At 40.9% G+C, this 14,746-nt stretch overlaps 1 protein-coding gene across 1 annotated transcript in view; it reads left to right on the forward strand.

The window, feature by feature from the left end:
- Positions 1-14,746, forward strand: part of Fbxl17 (F-box and leucine rich repeat protein 17) — a 442,723-nt gene that overhangs the window by 18,518 nt on the left and 409,459 nt on the right. Inside the window, exon 4 of the mRNA XM_021149392.2 lies at positions 10,056-10,187. Within this exon, the coding sequence (XP_021005051.1) occupies positions 10,056-10,187 (132 nt within the window). The remainder of the gene's footprint in view (positions 1-10,055; positions 10,188-14,746) is intronic.

Genomic DNA, 14,746 nt, shown 5'->3' on the forward strand with positions numbered 1-14,746 from the left:
AAAGGCTGGACAGAGAGTTGTGTGTGTGAGGGCTTTTTTTGTTTTTAAACTTCTGGTATTTACAGAAATCTCTTGAAATCCTGGCTGCCAGAGCAGTAAATCTTAGGGAAATCTCTCAAATCAACACACTATAATAGTTTACCTAATTTATTTACTTTTATTTCATGTGTGCGTGTGTGTGTGTGTGTGCGCGCGCGCGCGCGTGCGTGCGTGCGTGCATGCGTGCATGCGCGCCTTAGTAGACATACATGTATAACGGAGTTTATGGAGACCCAAAGACGGCGTCGGACCCTCTAGACCTGATTTACAGGTGGCCGTGAGCTGCTGGGTATGGATGCTACCATCTGAAGCCAAGTCCTCTACAACAGCGGCAACTGATCCTAACCACTGAGCCATCTCCGAAGCCCTTCTAACAACCAATTTTGGCCTCAAGTCACAAGGCATGCAAGGATAAAGAATTTGGTACACTAGAGGATTTTTAAATGGAAAGAATTCTTTTTTGAGGAAACCTAAGCAATGGACTTCTGAGAACAACATTTAAAATCAGTTTTTTTTTCTTCAAGCATACTCAAAAAGCTAAAAACAAACAAACAAAAACCTGTCACAAATAACTAAGAAAAACAAAAGCTGGGCATTAGTAAATGGAAGAATGCTCATCTTTATGTGCATGTGGAGTTTTCTCGTAAATAGACCACCTTTTAAAAAACTTAAAAGTAATGAAATTCTACAAAGTAGTTTCCTCAACTATGATGGGATGAACCTGGAAACTAAATAGAGAAAGTTGTAAAATCCTCAGGTGTGTGAGCATTGGCTGAACAGTCTACTCATGATAACCAGTGGCTCCCCGAAGAAATGGCGAAGGAATTGAGAGGGCACCTTGGGATGAGTAAGAGTGAAATACCACAGAGCAAAATGCTTGTGGTACCAAGAGGGTCATCTGCTGTAGAGCACACGGGTCACAGGAGTGCACTTCAAAAACAGGGGTAACCATGTGCATCTGAAGGCACTTACTAGTGAGGACCAAGCGAACCCCAAGCCTGGCAGCAATAATGAGTCACAAAATCAAGACAAGACGACTATTGAAAAAGCAAACATCCTCGCTCTCTGACTCATTCTGCCTCATTCTCCCTCACTTGGCTGATATTCTTTTTCCTAATTTTAACTATTCTATTTGAAGTTATGTAAAGTTTAGCTCTTTTCAAACTTGATTTTTTTCACTTACTCATATATGTTTAAGGATTCTTTTTTTTTTTTTTTTAAAGATTTATTTCATGTATGTGGGTACACTGTTGCTGTCTTCAGAGATACCAGAAGAGGGCATCAGATGCCCATTACAGATGGTTGTGAACCATCTGGTAGTTGCTGGGAATTGAACTCAGGACGTCTGGAAGAGCAGTCAGTGCTCTTAACTAATGCTGAGCCATCTCTCCAGCCCATGTTTAAGGATTCTTTATGTCTTTTTATAGCTCATTTCTGTTTAGCACTTGTTAATATTCTATCATCACTACATGCAGTTTATTTCTTTCCCCATTCAACTTCCACAGGATAGCCTAGCTTTTCCTCAGTCGAGGTAATTCTGCGCACCGTTGTTTAGTTGTTTGCTTTCCAGCTGTTTTGGATAACCGCAAGGGTTGGCTGGGTGGCTCACAGAGCACGTCTAGCTCTGATCTCGAGCGCATGCTCTTCCTTATGACGTTTATCTCTTTGCCTCAGATATTCTGACATTTTGTTGTAACCACACAGTAAGGACTGCTGTGTCTTTTGGAGTCTTGACTCTTGTATTATTCTAATGCTTCCCTTTGTCTGCTACATATTTAAATACACAAGTGTATTTATTTAAAGCCACAAACGTGGCTTAAAGTGTGCTGTTCAGTGAGTGTAACTTCTGCATCCGTTGGCAGGTTAGTGTTAGCGCTGAGAGCCTGAGCCATTTGTCCATCTGTTTAATTCTAATGGATTTCTTGTAGCCTGTAGCTGGATGCTTGCACTGAGCCCCATTCTGACTGTCTCTGCCTTTTACTTGGTGCTCTCTTGTCACCCAGATGTAAACATTTTTACTCTGTTCTCTTGCACAGTTTGAGAGGTTGCTATGTCATCATAGTTTCGCCATAGGCAGGGTGTCTTTATCTTCTGCCTCACCATACGATTGTTATCTCATCTTCAATCTTCTGTAGTTTGAGAACACCCTGTGGTATCACCTGAGCTTCTCAGTGTTTGGTGTGGAACATCAGTCTAGGGAGTGTTTAGGCTCCGGTGCCTCACACGCTGGCTTCCCTCCCTTCGCATGGCATCCCGCATGACCTTTTCAGTTTCATCATGACCCCGCAGTAGGCCAGTGGATCCTGGTCATTCCATCACGCCTCTCCGCTCTCTTCCGTTTGCTTTCAGTTTTGGAACTGAAAAAAAAAAAAATTAAAATAAAATTAAACCGTTATAGTCTGCTCAGCTCCCTGCAGTCTGCTAAGGAGCCTGTCTAAAACAGTCGGCATTTCTGCTAAAATATATTGTTATTTCTAACTTGGATTAATTTTTAGAGTTTCTGCCTCTTACGTATTCATCTGTTCTTGCATGTCACCTGTAATTTCCATTAAAGCCCTCAAAATATTAGATAAAACAAACAGAATATCCTGGTTCAATAATTTAGCATTACAGCTCTGTCTGACTCTAGTTCTAATGATTATGGAGCCTCTTTTACCTGTCTACCTATTCATTTATGCCTTTTATATATCTGTTGTGAACATTATATCTTGATAAGTGGTACTTCTGGAAATGAGTCTTCCTTAGAGTGTAGGAAGGACTGTGTGTGGCAGAGGGAGTCCTCTCTGTCCTGTGATGAGGGCTTTGAACCATTTGGTGAATGTCTCCTGGCGTGTTCCCCTGGAGTTTTCGCAATCTGCGGACACTTCTACTTTTTCCTCTACCTTAGATGGGATAGGATGAGCACAGGAGACAGGCTGGAGAGGTAGATCCCAAGGGAAGGGTCTTTCTCGGGTCAGGGAGCAGGGAGGTGTTAGGCTCTGACAAGACTGCAGCACAGTAGACTCTGGTAAATAGTTGCCCCTGAGGAGGTGCTCTGTCAACCACAGAATGTAGCTGGGCATGTGGCAGGCAACTTTAATCCCAGCACTTGGATCTCTAAGTTCTAGGTCAGCCAGGGTCACTAGATGAGACCCTGTCTTAACAGAATAAAATGAAACAAAATAACCCAGGATTTTCTGGTGTACTTGAAAACACTATCCCTCTTCCACAGTCAGAATCACAAAGTGACTTTGCTCTGACACAGTCTATGGAGACGGTGCAGCATCTGTCAGTAAAGCTTGTGCTGCTGTACCTTCCTGTGGCTTCCGTTCTCAGAGTGTCTATCCTGAACCCATAGTGAGTTTACCTCAATTCAGGGTTTCCTATCCTATCTCCTCCTGCTTCTGCTAGGAGATTTTGGTTCTCGTAAAATGTGTTCCTCTGTAGCAGTCTGCCCTGCGTGCTCATGTCCCTGATGGAGGAGAAGAGTGCTGCCGCCTCAGTTTGCTTGGCTCTTCATGCTGCTAGGACACAAAGGACCGGAAAGCAGATGCTCTTTCATTAATACTGATACCCTGGTGATCAGCTTTATCTCTCCTACTCTTAATTTTATGCTCATTATGCTTCCCACACCTTCTGCTGCGTGGTTTAGATGAAACTTTATCTAGGGACTGTACCGCCTAACTTCATGTCAACTTGACACAAGCTATAGTCATCAGAGAACATTTATCGTATTTGAGGAAATGCCTCCAGAAGATCTGGCTGGAAGTAGCTTCTTAATTAGTGATCAGTGGGGGAGGGTCAGCCCATTGTAGATGGGGACACCCCTGTGCTGGTGGTCCTGAGTTTTAAAAGAAAGCAGGCTGAGCAAGCCATGAGGAACCAAGCCAGTAAGTAAGCAGCGCGTCTTCATGTCCTCTGCATAAGTCCTTCTCAATGTTTCTGTTGGGTTTGAGTTCCTATCCCTACTTCCTTTGATGATGGGCAGTGCTGTGGAAGGCTAAACTGAATGAAAACCCTTTCCTCCCCAGGTTGCCTTCATCATGGTGGTTTATTACAGCAGGAATAGTGACCAAGACGGGGCATATCTTATTTTCAAGGTACCACTTTTTTGTGTGTGTGTCTCAGGAAGATGGCAGGTATCTGATCAAGATTTCTCCACTTGGCAGGATCAGAGCTCCAGTGTCTCCAGCATCCTCCTCCTGGCTAGAGAATCTTGTGTTTGGAAGACTTGTGTACCCTGTCTGTGGTTTGGGACTCAGGGCACGCTTATAGAGAAACATATAGCACTTGGTTGATGCTCTTTGAATGCTTTTCTGTGGCCATGAACAGATTTTTTTTAAAACATGGAGTGATTTGAAGGTCAACAAACTGATTTGATGCTGCCATGAGTGTCTAGAACTTGGGATATTTATGGATAAAATAATGGCAGTACGTTCAGTCAGGATCTAAATCAATGGCAGTAACCGACATGGCAGTAACTGATGGTTACTTCTTAGGTAGTGAGTCAAAATAGCCTGCTTCCTGAGACTCTCTAATCACTCGCTCTGAAGGAGATAATGCAAGGATCCGTGGCATGGTAGTGTGCACTTGGTTCTCTCCCTTGCCATGGTGTCATTTCCTTGCAGATAAAGCAACCAGTATCACTTGTGTTAGCATTCCATGCAGTCAACCTAAGTCTCTGGTCTTAGCCTGAAGCTTCACCAGCGTGGCATCACACAGCGATGTCTATGACCCCACCAAGGCCCCATCGCTCCTTAGATGTAAGCTGCTTTACTTGTCTTTCCGACGCAGTAATGGCTGAAGTTCCAGGGAGGTCTGTCCTTTGTTGCCTGGAATCTAAAAAGAGGGAAAATAAAACAGAGTGCTAGAATAAAATACACCAAATTCAGCATGCAGAGACTTTAAGCATAGGTCATTGCTTCTATGAGAGCTAAGTGGGCTTGTTAACACGACTCCGGGGTCTGGCCATCTGACTTAGTCATAGCTGGATAAGTAGGTCGGCAGAGAAGTCCCAGCCAGATCAGTCAAAGCTGGTTGTTTCTTGGGAGCTGTTCGTTTCTCAGGGACAGGAGTGTAGAGATGAAACGAGCATGTCTCCTTTATTAGATCGAGAGCGATCAGTGTCCCCACTAGGAGGTAGGATGCTTGGACGTCCTCCAGAAGGGAAGCATTTTCTCTCCCTTGCTTCTTTGCTTTTTATACTTAATCTGTTTCAGCTAGACGGCTGCTTCCTTTCCCCAGAGGGCGAGAATTCATCCCCCTTGCCCATCTTTCTCTGGCTTTACCCTTTCACCATGTGACTGAATTCTGTTGTGCCTCTTGTTAAACATGTATTACTTCTTTATACTGTATAATTATGTACGGCATTCTTCTGTATAATGTTTTGCTCTGATTGGGATTAGTATCTTCCACCCTCTTTAGTCAGTTTTTCTATTTAGCATTAGCGGAGCTCACAGATTTCTCTCGGTGCAGGAGTGCATCGATGTGTAGTCTCTGAGTGAAATTGCCTTCTTAAACTTAGCTAGTGTGCTCTGAAGACTTGGAACTGGACTTCTTGTGCTAAGGCTGTTGCAGCAGTATGTCATCTTAATATGACTTCAGCATATCCATTAGTTCTTTCATCTTGATGTTGGATTAGATTTCCTGTTACCTGGTTGTTCTATTTCTTTGATATAGTCTCAAAATTTGTAGAGTATGCTTTAATAGCATCTTTATTAAAAGTACATGGGAGATAATCTTTTTTTGAGAACTTAAATATCTGGAAAGCTGCAATTACCCCCCCCCCAAAAAAAAAAACCCTCTAATTCTACCCCCAGGCTTAATTAAAGTCTTGAATGCAGATTTCTTTTTTTTTAAATCTTTTTTTATTAGATATTTTCTTCATTTACATTTCAAATGCTATTCCCAAAGCCCCCTATACCCTCCCCCCGCCCTGCCCTGCTCCCCAACCCACCCACTCCCGCTTCCTGGCCCTGGCATTCCCCTGTACTGGGGCATATGATCTTCGCAAGACCAAGGGCTTCTCCCATTGATGGCCGACTAGGCCATCCTCTGCTACATATGCAACTAGAGACACAGCTCTGGGAGGGTACTGATTAGTTCATATTGTTGTTCCTCCTAAAAGGGTTGCAGACCCCTTTAGCTCCTTGGGTAATTTCTCTAGCTCCTTCATTAGGGGCCCTGTGTTCCATCCAATAGATGACCGTGAGCATCCACTTCTGTATTTGCCAGGCACTGGCACAGCCTCAAGAGTGCAGATTTCTATTCTAGAAACACAATAATTTAGGATTTGATGGTATAGCTCTGTAGCTTTCTATGAACATTGTTAAGAAGTTTGAGGCATTCTTAGCCCATTCCTTCATATGAACCTCATTTTTACTGGAAATCTGGAGATTCTCATAGCTAGGATTGTCAAATAGTATGATGATCTGTTTTGATCATTTGCACTAGACATAAGGATGAACCCTTTCAGTTCAGAACATTTAATAGCTTTTTAAAAGTTCGTTGAGTGATACACGTGGAATGAACTTTAACCTCAGACTTGTCACCATGCTTCTGTTCTTAAGAGACAGAAGCCAAACCCCGTGTTCTCCTCCCAAATACCAAGACATGGAGAGTTACTCTAGCCAGAGAATGCCAGTGTTTTGCCACTGTGAACTAGGGGCAAGGTCTGTGTAGAAAGCAATGGAGAGGTCATCTGAGGGTTAAAGTAGCACTTAGCAGACTGAAAAGTCTCATTTTATCTTCTTTAAGACATATTTGAGCCAATTCAGAGTTCTTAGTATTGGCTTGAATCCAGCTTTCTTAGGTATAAGTTCTAGAAATGTACCTCCTTTTCTGATGAATTAAATTGGATTTGACAGCTGATATTAATGAGCATGACAAATAATAATGGAAGTATTTATATATGTATATATATATATGTGTGTGTATATATAGTATTGGCAATAAAAGCAATTTCTCAGATTACATTTAGATTACGTTGTGTACAAAAGCACTGTTTAGCTACTATACTGTATTGGATTTGTTGTTACTGTGACTTTTTGCTTATATCGTGAAGGAGAGACTAAAGCTTAGATAGATGAATTCATGTCCTTGTTTTCCTGATATACTCTTCTAAGCATGGACTTAGTTTTAAAATCTGAAATTAACTATGATGTAGAACTATATAAAACTACAATCATGACTTCCTGTGTTTGTCGTGTTTAAAGAGGCCTCTTCTGTCTAGGGATGTGGGTGAGTGGAAGAGGGAGGGTGTAGTATACACACAACCAGGGGTGAAATCTTCACCGAGGAAAAACATCTTAAAAAGAGTTCTGCATGTACAAAGTTGATTACTATTTTATTCATTGAACGATACTTAAGTACAAGCAAGCAAGGACAAGGCCTGAAACCACATACTATCTCCATAGAGTCAGAAAAGGACTTTACCATTCAGTAGGTCCTCATGATGAGAGTCTTGGAGAAATTAGGGACAGTAGGAACATACTATAGACCAATAAACACTGTAGCCAACAAGCCTGCAGCCACCACAACACTAAATGGTGAAAAACAGTATTTCCGCTAAAACCTGCAATGAAAAGTTCTACTCTTGCCAGTCTTCTTCAGTGTAGTTTTAACTAGAGCAGGAACATGTAAAACATGAGATAGATAAAAAACAAGAGAGAAAGAAGGCAAGTTAGCTTTATTCATAGACAGCTTGATTTTGAAGGACCCTATAGACTCTGCCAGAAAAATTCTATTATACATTTTCAGTAGGGTGTAGAACACAAAATCAACATACAAAAGGTAGTGAGTTTGTTCTATAGTGGTAACAAACTACCCAGGGACAAACCTTACTAAGGAAGTGAAAGAGTTCTACAATAAAAATGTGAAGACACTGAAAAAAGAAACCAAAGAAGATACCAGACAATGGCAGGATCTTCCTGGACTGGCAAGATTAAGTCAGGAAAATGGCTATATTGTCAAAATTAGTATACAGATATAATACATGTGCCATCAAAATTCCAATGATAGTCTTTACTGAAGTAGACAACATAGTACAAAAAAAATCATATGGAAATGTAAAACCAGTTATAGCCAAAGAATTCATAAGGAGAACGAACACAGCTGGAGGTACTCTAATACTTCATCTCAGAATTCCCCTACCGAGCTGCAGTGTTACGATCACCAAATACTTTCAGAAAAATAAGTTTGGAGATCAATGGGTCAGGGTGGAGGGCCCTGATATAACCCACAGAGCTCTGACCACCTAATGTTTGACCCATGTGTCAAACACACTGTAGAGCGTGTGGGGACTGTTCGACAGAAGAGTGGAATTAGGATCCCCTGTCTTTCACACTGCACAAAAATCAATTCAAATTGGATCAAAAGCCTTAATGTGAAACCAGAACCAGGGAACACTCCTAAAGATAAGAGTGGGGCTAGGGTTGTTCTGAATAGGAAATAACCCCAAGGATTAACAAATGGGACTACACGAAATTAACATTGTCAGCAGCGTGACCAGGCAGCTTGCAAAGGAGGAGCAAGTCTTTGCCAACTATACTTGTGGCAAGAGCTAATATTTCGAATTTATGAGGGAACTCCAAAAAATTAAATACTCCCTAAAAATGAAAAGAAGTGAGCTAAAGAAACAACAGTTCTCAGAATACATGCAAATAGCCATTAAATATTTACAGAAGTGTTCAGCAGCCCTAGCCATCAGGGAAAGGCAAATGAAAATAACTTCAAGGTTCCATGTCACCTGAGTGAGAAGAGCTGTTACCAAAAGTGGTGAGCATGGCAAGGATGCGGGGAAAGAGGCCCTTGCTCATGGGAGTGTAAGCAAGTGCAGCTTTTTTTCTTTTTTTGAGTATAGAGGTTTTACAGGGAAATAAAAATAGGTCTGCCATTTAACCTAGCGATGATACTGTTTCTGAGCATCTACTCCTATGTCTATCCTACTACAGAGATACTTGGGCATTCATGTTCACTGTTGCTTTATTCATTATAGCAAGGACATGAAATCAGCCTAGACGTCTGCTCGTAGATGTTGGCTCTAGATATTAAAATATGATACATGCCATGGGAACATGCCATGGAATTTTGCTTAGCTGTAAAGAAAAATTGTGGAATTTTTAGGAATAGTACATGGATCTTTAAATTATTCTTCTAAGCAAATTGACCCAGACACAGAAAGATAGACTGCATGTTACATCTCATATGTGGATTTCAGCTTTTGATGCACACATATGCACACACACACACACACACACACACATAAAGGAGTATGGGCAAAGATTGAGAAATTCAAAATCAGAGAGACAGAAGAATGACGGAATGAGAGAGCACATGAGAGAACAATTTTTCTGATGAAGACCTGAGAACAAGAGGAACCACGTGACATGAAAACACCCGAAGCAGTGGAAGACAAAGGACACGAGTGGAGAGGACAATCAACTAAAACAAGTTTGCTTGGCAATCACACAATGAAGCGGTACTGTGCGCTGATTTCAGTTAATGGAAAGGCAGTCGGAGGGATGAAGCTCTATGCAGTCATTAAAGACAATCGTCTACATGTCCGTCTGCATTTCAGTCTCTTTGTATACTTGTCTGTTCATCTAAGCTTATATACCCATTCTGCTATGAAAGTATGCATACATTTTCATATTCTTACTTTTCTGATTTTCTAGAGCTTAATGGCTGTGCAGTACTGATTTGTATGATTATGCCATCATTTTTATATTTAGGTCCTCCCAACCCCAGTCTACATATACTATTAAGACTTAAATAAGAGTGTGAACTTAAAACTGTTAAGTCTGTGTATGTTGATGTTGTGTGGTACAATTGGAACAAGTATGTTAGAGGGCGGATGGTTTCTAAAATGCTGTTTTAAGTTATTACTTGCCTTTGTTACTTTATCTTATTTTAAAAGTAACTTACAAGTCGTCATTTATCTTTGGTATGGCTTCTTCAAAATATTGCACGGAAATCTCACTAGAAATATGTTGCCTTTGTTCTTTTCCAAGCATTGAGCCAAATCTCTTTGTTTACAGCTGGGCTCAAGATGCAGAGAACTCAAAGACATCCATTTTGGCCAGTGTTACAAGATCTCAGATGAAGGCATGATTGTCATAGCTAAGAGCTGCCTGAAGTTACAGAGGATATACATGCAGGAAAACAAATTAGTAAGTACTCGTTTTTGTCAGTGCTGTTCAGTGTGTCCCTTCCCACCGTCTGAATTCCCTTTACTCTGTTTACAAGTTGTCTCCTGGTTATCAAGTGGCAAACACTACTCATTAAAACGCAGAAGTTGCCCAATTGTTTTATAGTCTGGTCCCATAAGAGAATAGATGCTTGTGTGTGGTGCTGGGTTTTTAAACCTTCATTAGTGTTTGCTGCTGTGTCTTTAAAGAGTTCTTTCTGACAGCGAATCTAACTCAGGCATACTGGAATAGATAAGATTTGTTAGCTAAATCTGTTCGGTTGGAGTTCCTGTGGTGCCTGTAGGAATGACAATAATTCTAGATTAAGAATATTTTAATGCCCAGAACTGTGTATATTTACAAATAGAGCTTTTTACTAGAATGGTTAAAAGATAGGATCAGTAAGTGCAGGTAAAGAATCTCAATAATTACGTAAGGTTTATATTTTGAGCACATGCACACATGTCTCACAATGGGTTAATGTACGGCTCAGTTTTTTTTTCTTGTTGAGATATAATCACATAACGTTTATTGGTTTTTATTATATCCATAAAGCTATGTAGTCGTCACCAAGATCTAATATATAACATTTTCTTTATCAGCTTAGACTCTTCTCTTTAGCCATCCCTTCCTGTTTCCCTTTCCCTGGCACATGGTAGCTGCTAATTTATATCCTGTTTTTTTGTGAGTTAGCCTATTTTATATGTTTTAGTAGAAGTGGAATCACATTGGACTGATCTTTCATGTTTTTTTAGGTTCAGGTATGCTGTAGCTTGTAGATAAATGAAACTCAAAGCCATTTTAATTTTGACTGATAGGGATAGCATATCAGTTACCAGGAAATGTTGTCCCTGGGAGGAGCTGGCAGGAGTTTCCAATGTCAGAATAGTGTATTTATAAAAAAAGACTTAGTTTTAAACTTGCATCTCAAAATGGAGACATTTTTGTTGCTTTTTTCAGTTTTAAAACTTTTGAAATTAAAAAAAAATAGGTAATAATATAGCATTTCTCCCTTCCTGTTCCTCTGTCCAAGCCCTCCTGTATGCCCTTCCCCCCTCTCCATCAAACTCAAAACTTCTTTTCACTAATCGCTATTGTATATTTCTAAGTATAACTTGTTCAGTTTGTATAGTTATTTGAATGTGTGTTCTCAGGGCTGACCGCTTGGTATAGGACAACCAGTTGGTGTGCTTGTCTCTCTCCTGGCCTTCCTCTGTTCTCTGAGGTTCTTTGTGTAGAGTGAGGCCTCCTGGGTTTTCCCGGGCTAGTTTGGCATGTGTGTTGGTGTTACCATTGTTCAGCCTATGTTTGGGCAGTCACATTTGTAAGATTCTGTGGGTACTAGGAGACAGTCTTGCAGCAAACTCCATGCTCCTCTGTCTCTTACAGTTGTCCCGCCCCCTCTTGTGCCGTGTTCCCTGAGCCTCAGGTGAGGGGGTGCTTTGTAGAGGTGTCCGTTGGGACTGGGGTTCACAACTGCCTTTTGATTGGTTGTGTGTTTTCTGTGCTGCTATCTATTGCAAGGAGAAGTTTCCTTGATGAGGTGTGAAGACTACACTTATCTGTGGGTCTGAGGATGAGTGTTTATAGATTGTTGTTAGGGATTATGATGGTTTAATAAATTAGTGGTTTGTAGATTCTCCTCCGATAACCATGAATTCACTTGAGTGAGTAGTTAGCTAGGTTTCTGGTATCCGACATGGTTGGTCTCCCTCTTACTGATCAGGTTTTAAATCCAGTAAGAGATCTGTTGTTACCACCAGGGTATGTGCCCCCTTAGGGTTATCATGCCATGCTGGCATTGATGTGGCTCAAGGGCATCACAAATGTGGAGAATTGTTGGCTGCCTCCTTCCTTTGGCAGCTTCCTTGGTGATTCTGGTACCATGAAAGTTAGTCCACAAGGAGGTCCCATTTGTTTTTGAAATGTTAAAAACAAACAAACAAACAAACAAACAAACAAACAAACCAAAACATGCATCATGTGCCGGGCGTGGTGGTGCATGCCTTTAATCCCAGCACTCAGGAGGCAGAGGCAGGCAGATTTCTGAGTTCGAGGTCATCCTGGTCTATAAAGTGAGTTCCAGGACAGCCATGGCTACACAGAGAAACCCTGTCTCAAAAAACCAGAAAAAACAACAAAACAAAACAAAACACTAAAAAACATACATGTTCAAACTTCAGTTGTGGAAGGGATGACACTTTTTGAAATGATTTAAAAATTGAAACACCATGAATTAAAATTAAGTGCTTTTATTGCCACATGATGTGCTTTTACCTCGAAAATACACAGTAAAGAGTACCTCAGAGTCCTCTTTAAAGTTACTGTGAATATAGTCATTTGAGGGTGTATGGTTTCTGGGTCAGATAGACGGACATTTTGTTTCTCACTTGCATTGGAACCTTGAGAAAATTACTGAAGGTCATGAAACCTCGTGAAACCTTACTTTATAATGGTGTGTGTTGATAATTTGTCTTACAGGTTGTATTTGAAGATTAAGTGGCATAATAAATACTCTCAAATTACTCAGTGCACTCTGACTCCTAAGATGCACGAGAAGCCTAAAGTAGTCCATACTTTATCACAAATTAGTTCATTAATAAGCTTTGGTACCTCTGGTATACAGCATAATAAATGAAAGGCAGTTCATCCTATCTTAAAGATTTTCTAATTTTTAGTAGTATCTTTGTTGGCTTGACTGGCACTTGTGTTCGTTTCAGCACAGAGAGTTCCGTGCACTGCTGTCCTGTAGGCTTTAGCTGACGGCTTTTCAAAGGCGGTGCTGTCCATGCTGGGAGGATGGGCTTTATTTTCCTCCTGGCCTTGTCCATGTTGTCTTATATTGAATAAGTGGCACATACTTAAATCCGGAGAGAATCAGATCCGGATTTGGTTTTTATTTCATGAGGGATTTAAAGTGTTTCGATAAACCTTAAAGAGAAGCCAACATAATTCTCATTAAGGTTCTTAGAAGGAAATTCAGAACATGTTGAGCCCTGTTGGACAGTTGAATTCCTGATAGCTAACTTTCCATAGGAACTTAAACATATTTATGTAATAGATGAAATATCTAAGTAGTCAACTGTTTTGGCTTTGAGAAGTATATTGGTTATTTGCTGATTTTTATTAGCTACTAATAGAGATATTGAAGAAAGAATTCTTTCTCAGAAAAGATGCCAGCAGATTTTGACCTGTACTTTGACCAGTATTCAAATGAACTTCGTTATTTTTCTCTCTTAATAAATTGAATCTTCTCTAAAACACTGTTAGAGCTCCTGCTTGCCTGTGTAGTCAGGAGTTACCAGGGTTAATTGGTTTTGTGGCTTCCCATAGTTGCCAGAGCAGGCATCGTTCATGTTAGGCGTTGGCCTTTAGGTGGCAGCATTGTCTCAGTACATGTCTCACTGACAGGGCTGTTCCATCGTTGATGCAATGCTTACAGTCTCTGCTGCCGTGAAGCCTCATTTAAAGTTATTTTCTTTTAGGTGGTATTAGTGGGGAGACTTACTTTTTTCTGCCATATGAAATACTAATTACCTGAAGAACACTGCCAGTTGACATTGCCTTTGTATGTGAAGCAGGAAGAGAATGTGAATATTCTTATTTGTGGTTCCAACTTAAGTGGAATAAAATTTAGAATATGAGAGGGATATCTTTGTTTATTAGAAGCTTATATATCACTATTTGACATTGAGAGTAAAAAAATTGAGGACTACTTCACTGTAGTCCTTTAAAAAGAGTGAGCTTGTGTTTCTCTCATTTTGAGTGCTAGAGGTGCTTTCCATGGATGCTCTGCATTGTCTGTAAACCCCGTGTAGACGCTCGAACAGGTTTGTGGAGTTGAGGTGTAGTGAGGGTCCAGCTTGTCCCACACTTTCCTCTTTCTCCTGGCGAGTGCCTTTCAGTCCCTTTGGTGCACAGTCTGCCACGGAGCTATTTTTAAGGTTATATCTAGTGAGAGCATTGTCTTAGTCTATTTTCTTCGCTGTAATAGAATACTCATGGCTTAGTAATTTGTCAAAGCAGAGGTTTATCTGGCACATGGTCCTGGAGGCTTGGAAGTCCAGGAGACTGTATTGTACAGCTTTAGTGCTGTAACAACCCATGGCTGACAGTAGAAGGGGAAAGAGGAGGTGGGTGGGGGAAGGAAGGGAGGGAGGGAGGGAGGGGATACAAAATACCAAAGAGCAGTAGCTCTGTGCTCACTCACAGAAATTGGTAACATTCTGTTAAACTTTCTGCTGCTCTTTAAAGTAGTAAAGCAAGCCAACTTAAGTTTCCACTGCTTCACAAGGTTCCTCCCATTGTCTGCTTCTAGAGGCAGTGTACTGATGACCTGGGGTTTCTAAGAAGGATTTCAGTGTCCACATGGATAAGATGGCATTTGTCTGCATGTAATTTATATCTGTTGTCATAAGGCTGAGTATCTGATCTCACAGTTGTGTTCAGTCTGTCTTGGTGTTCAGCTTAATTGTTGGGGTGTAGCCACAGTGACTGTGTATTCATTCTTGTTATGTGCTGGTGCCCTGTGCTGTGTCTTT

The sequence above is a fragment of the Mus caroli genome, unplaced genomic scaffold (genome assembly GCF_978045245.1).
Source record: "Mus caroli unplaced genomic scaffold, Mus_caroli_1 scaffold_18, whole genome shotgun sequence".
Lineage (NCBI taxonomy): Eukaryota > Metazoa > Chordata > Mammalia > Rodentia > Muridae > Mus > Mus caroli.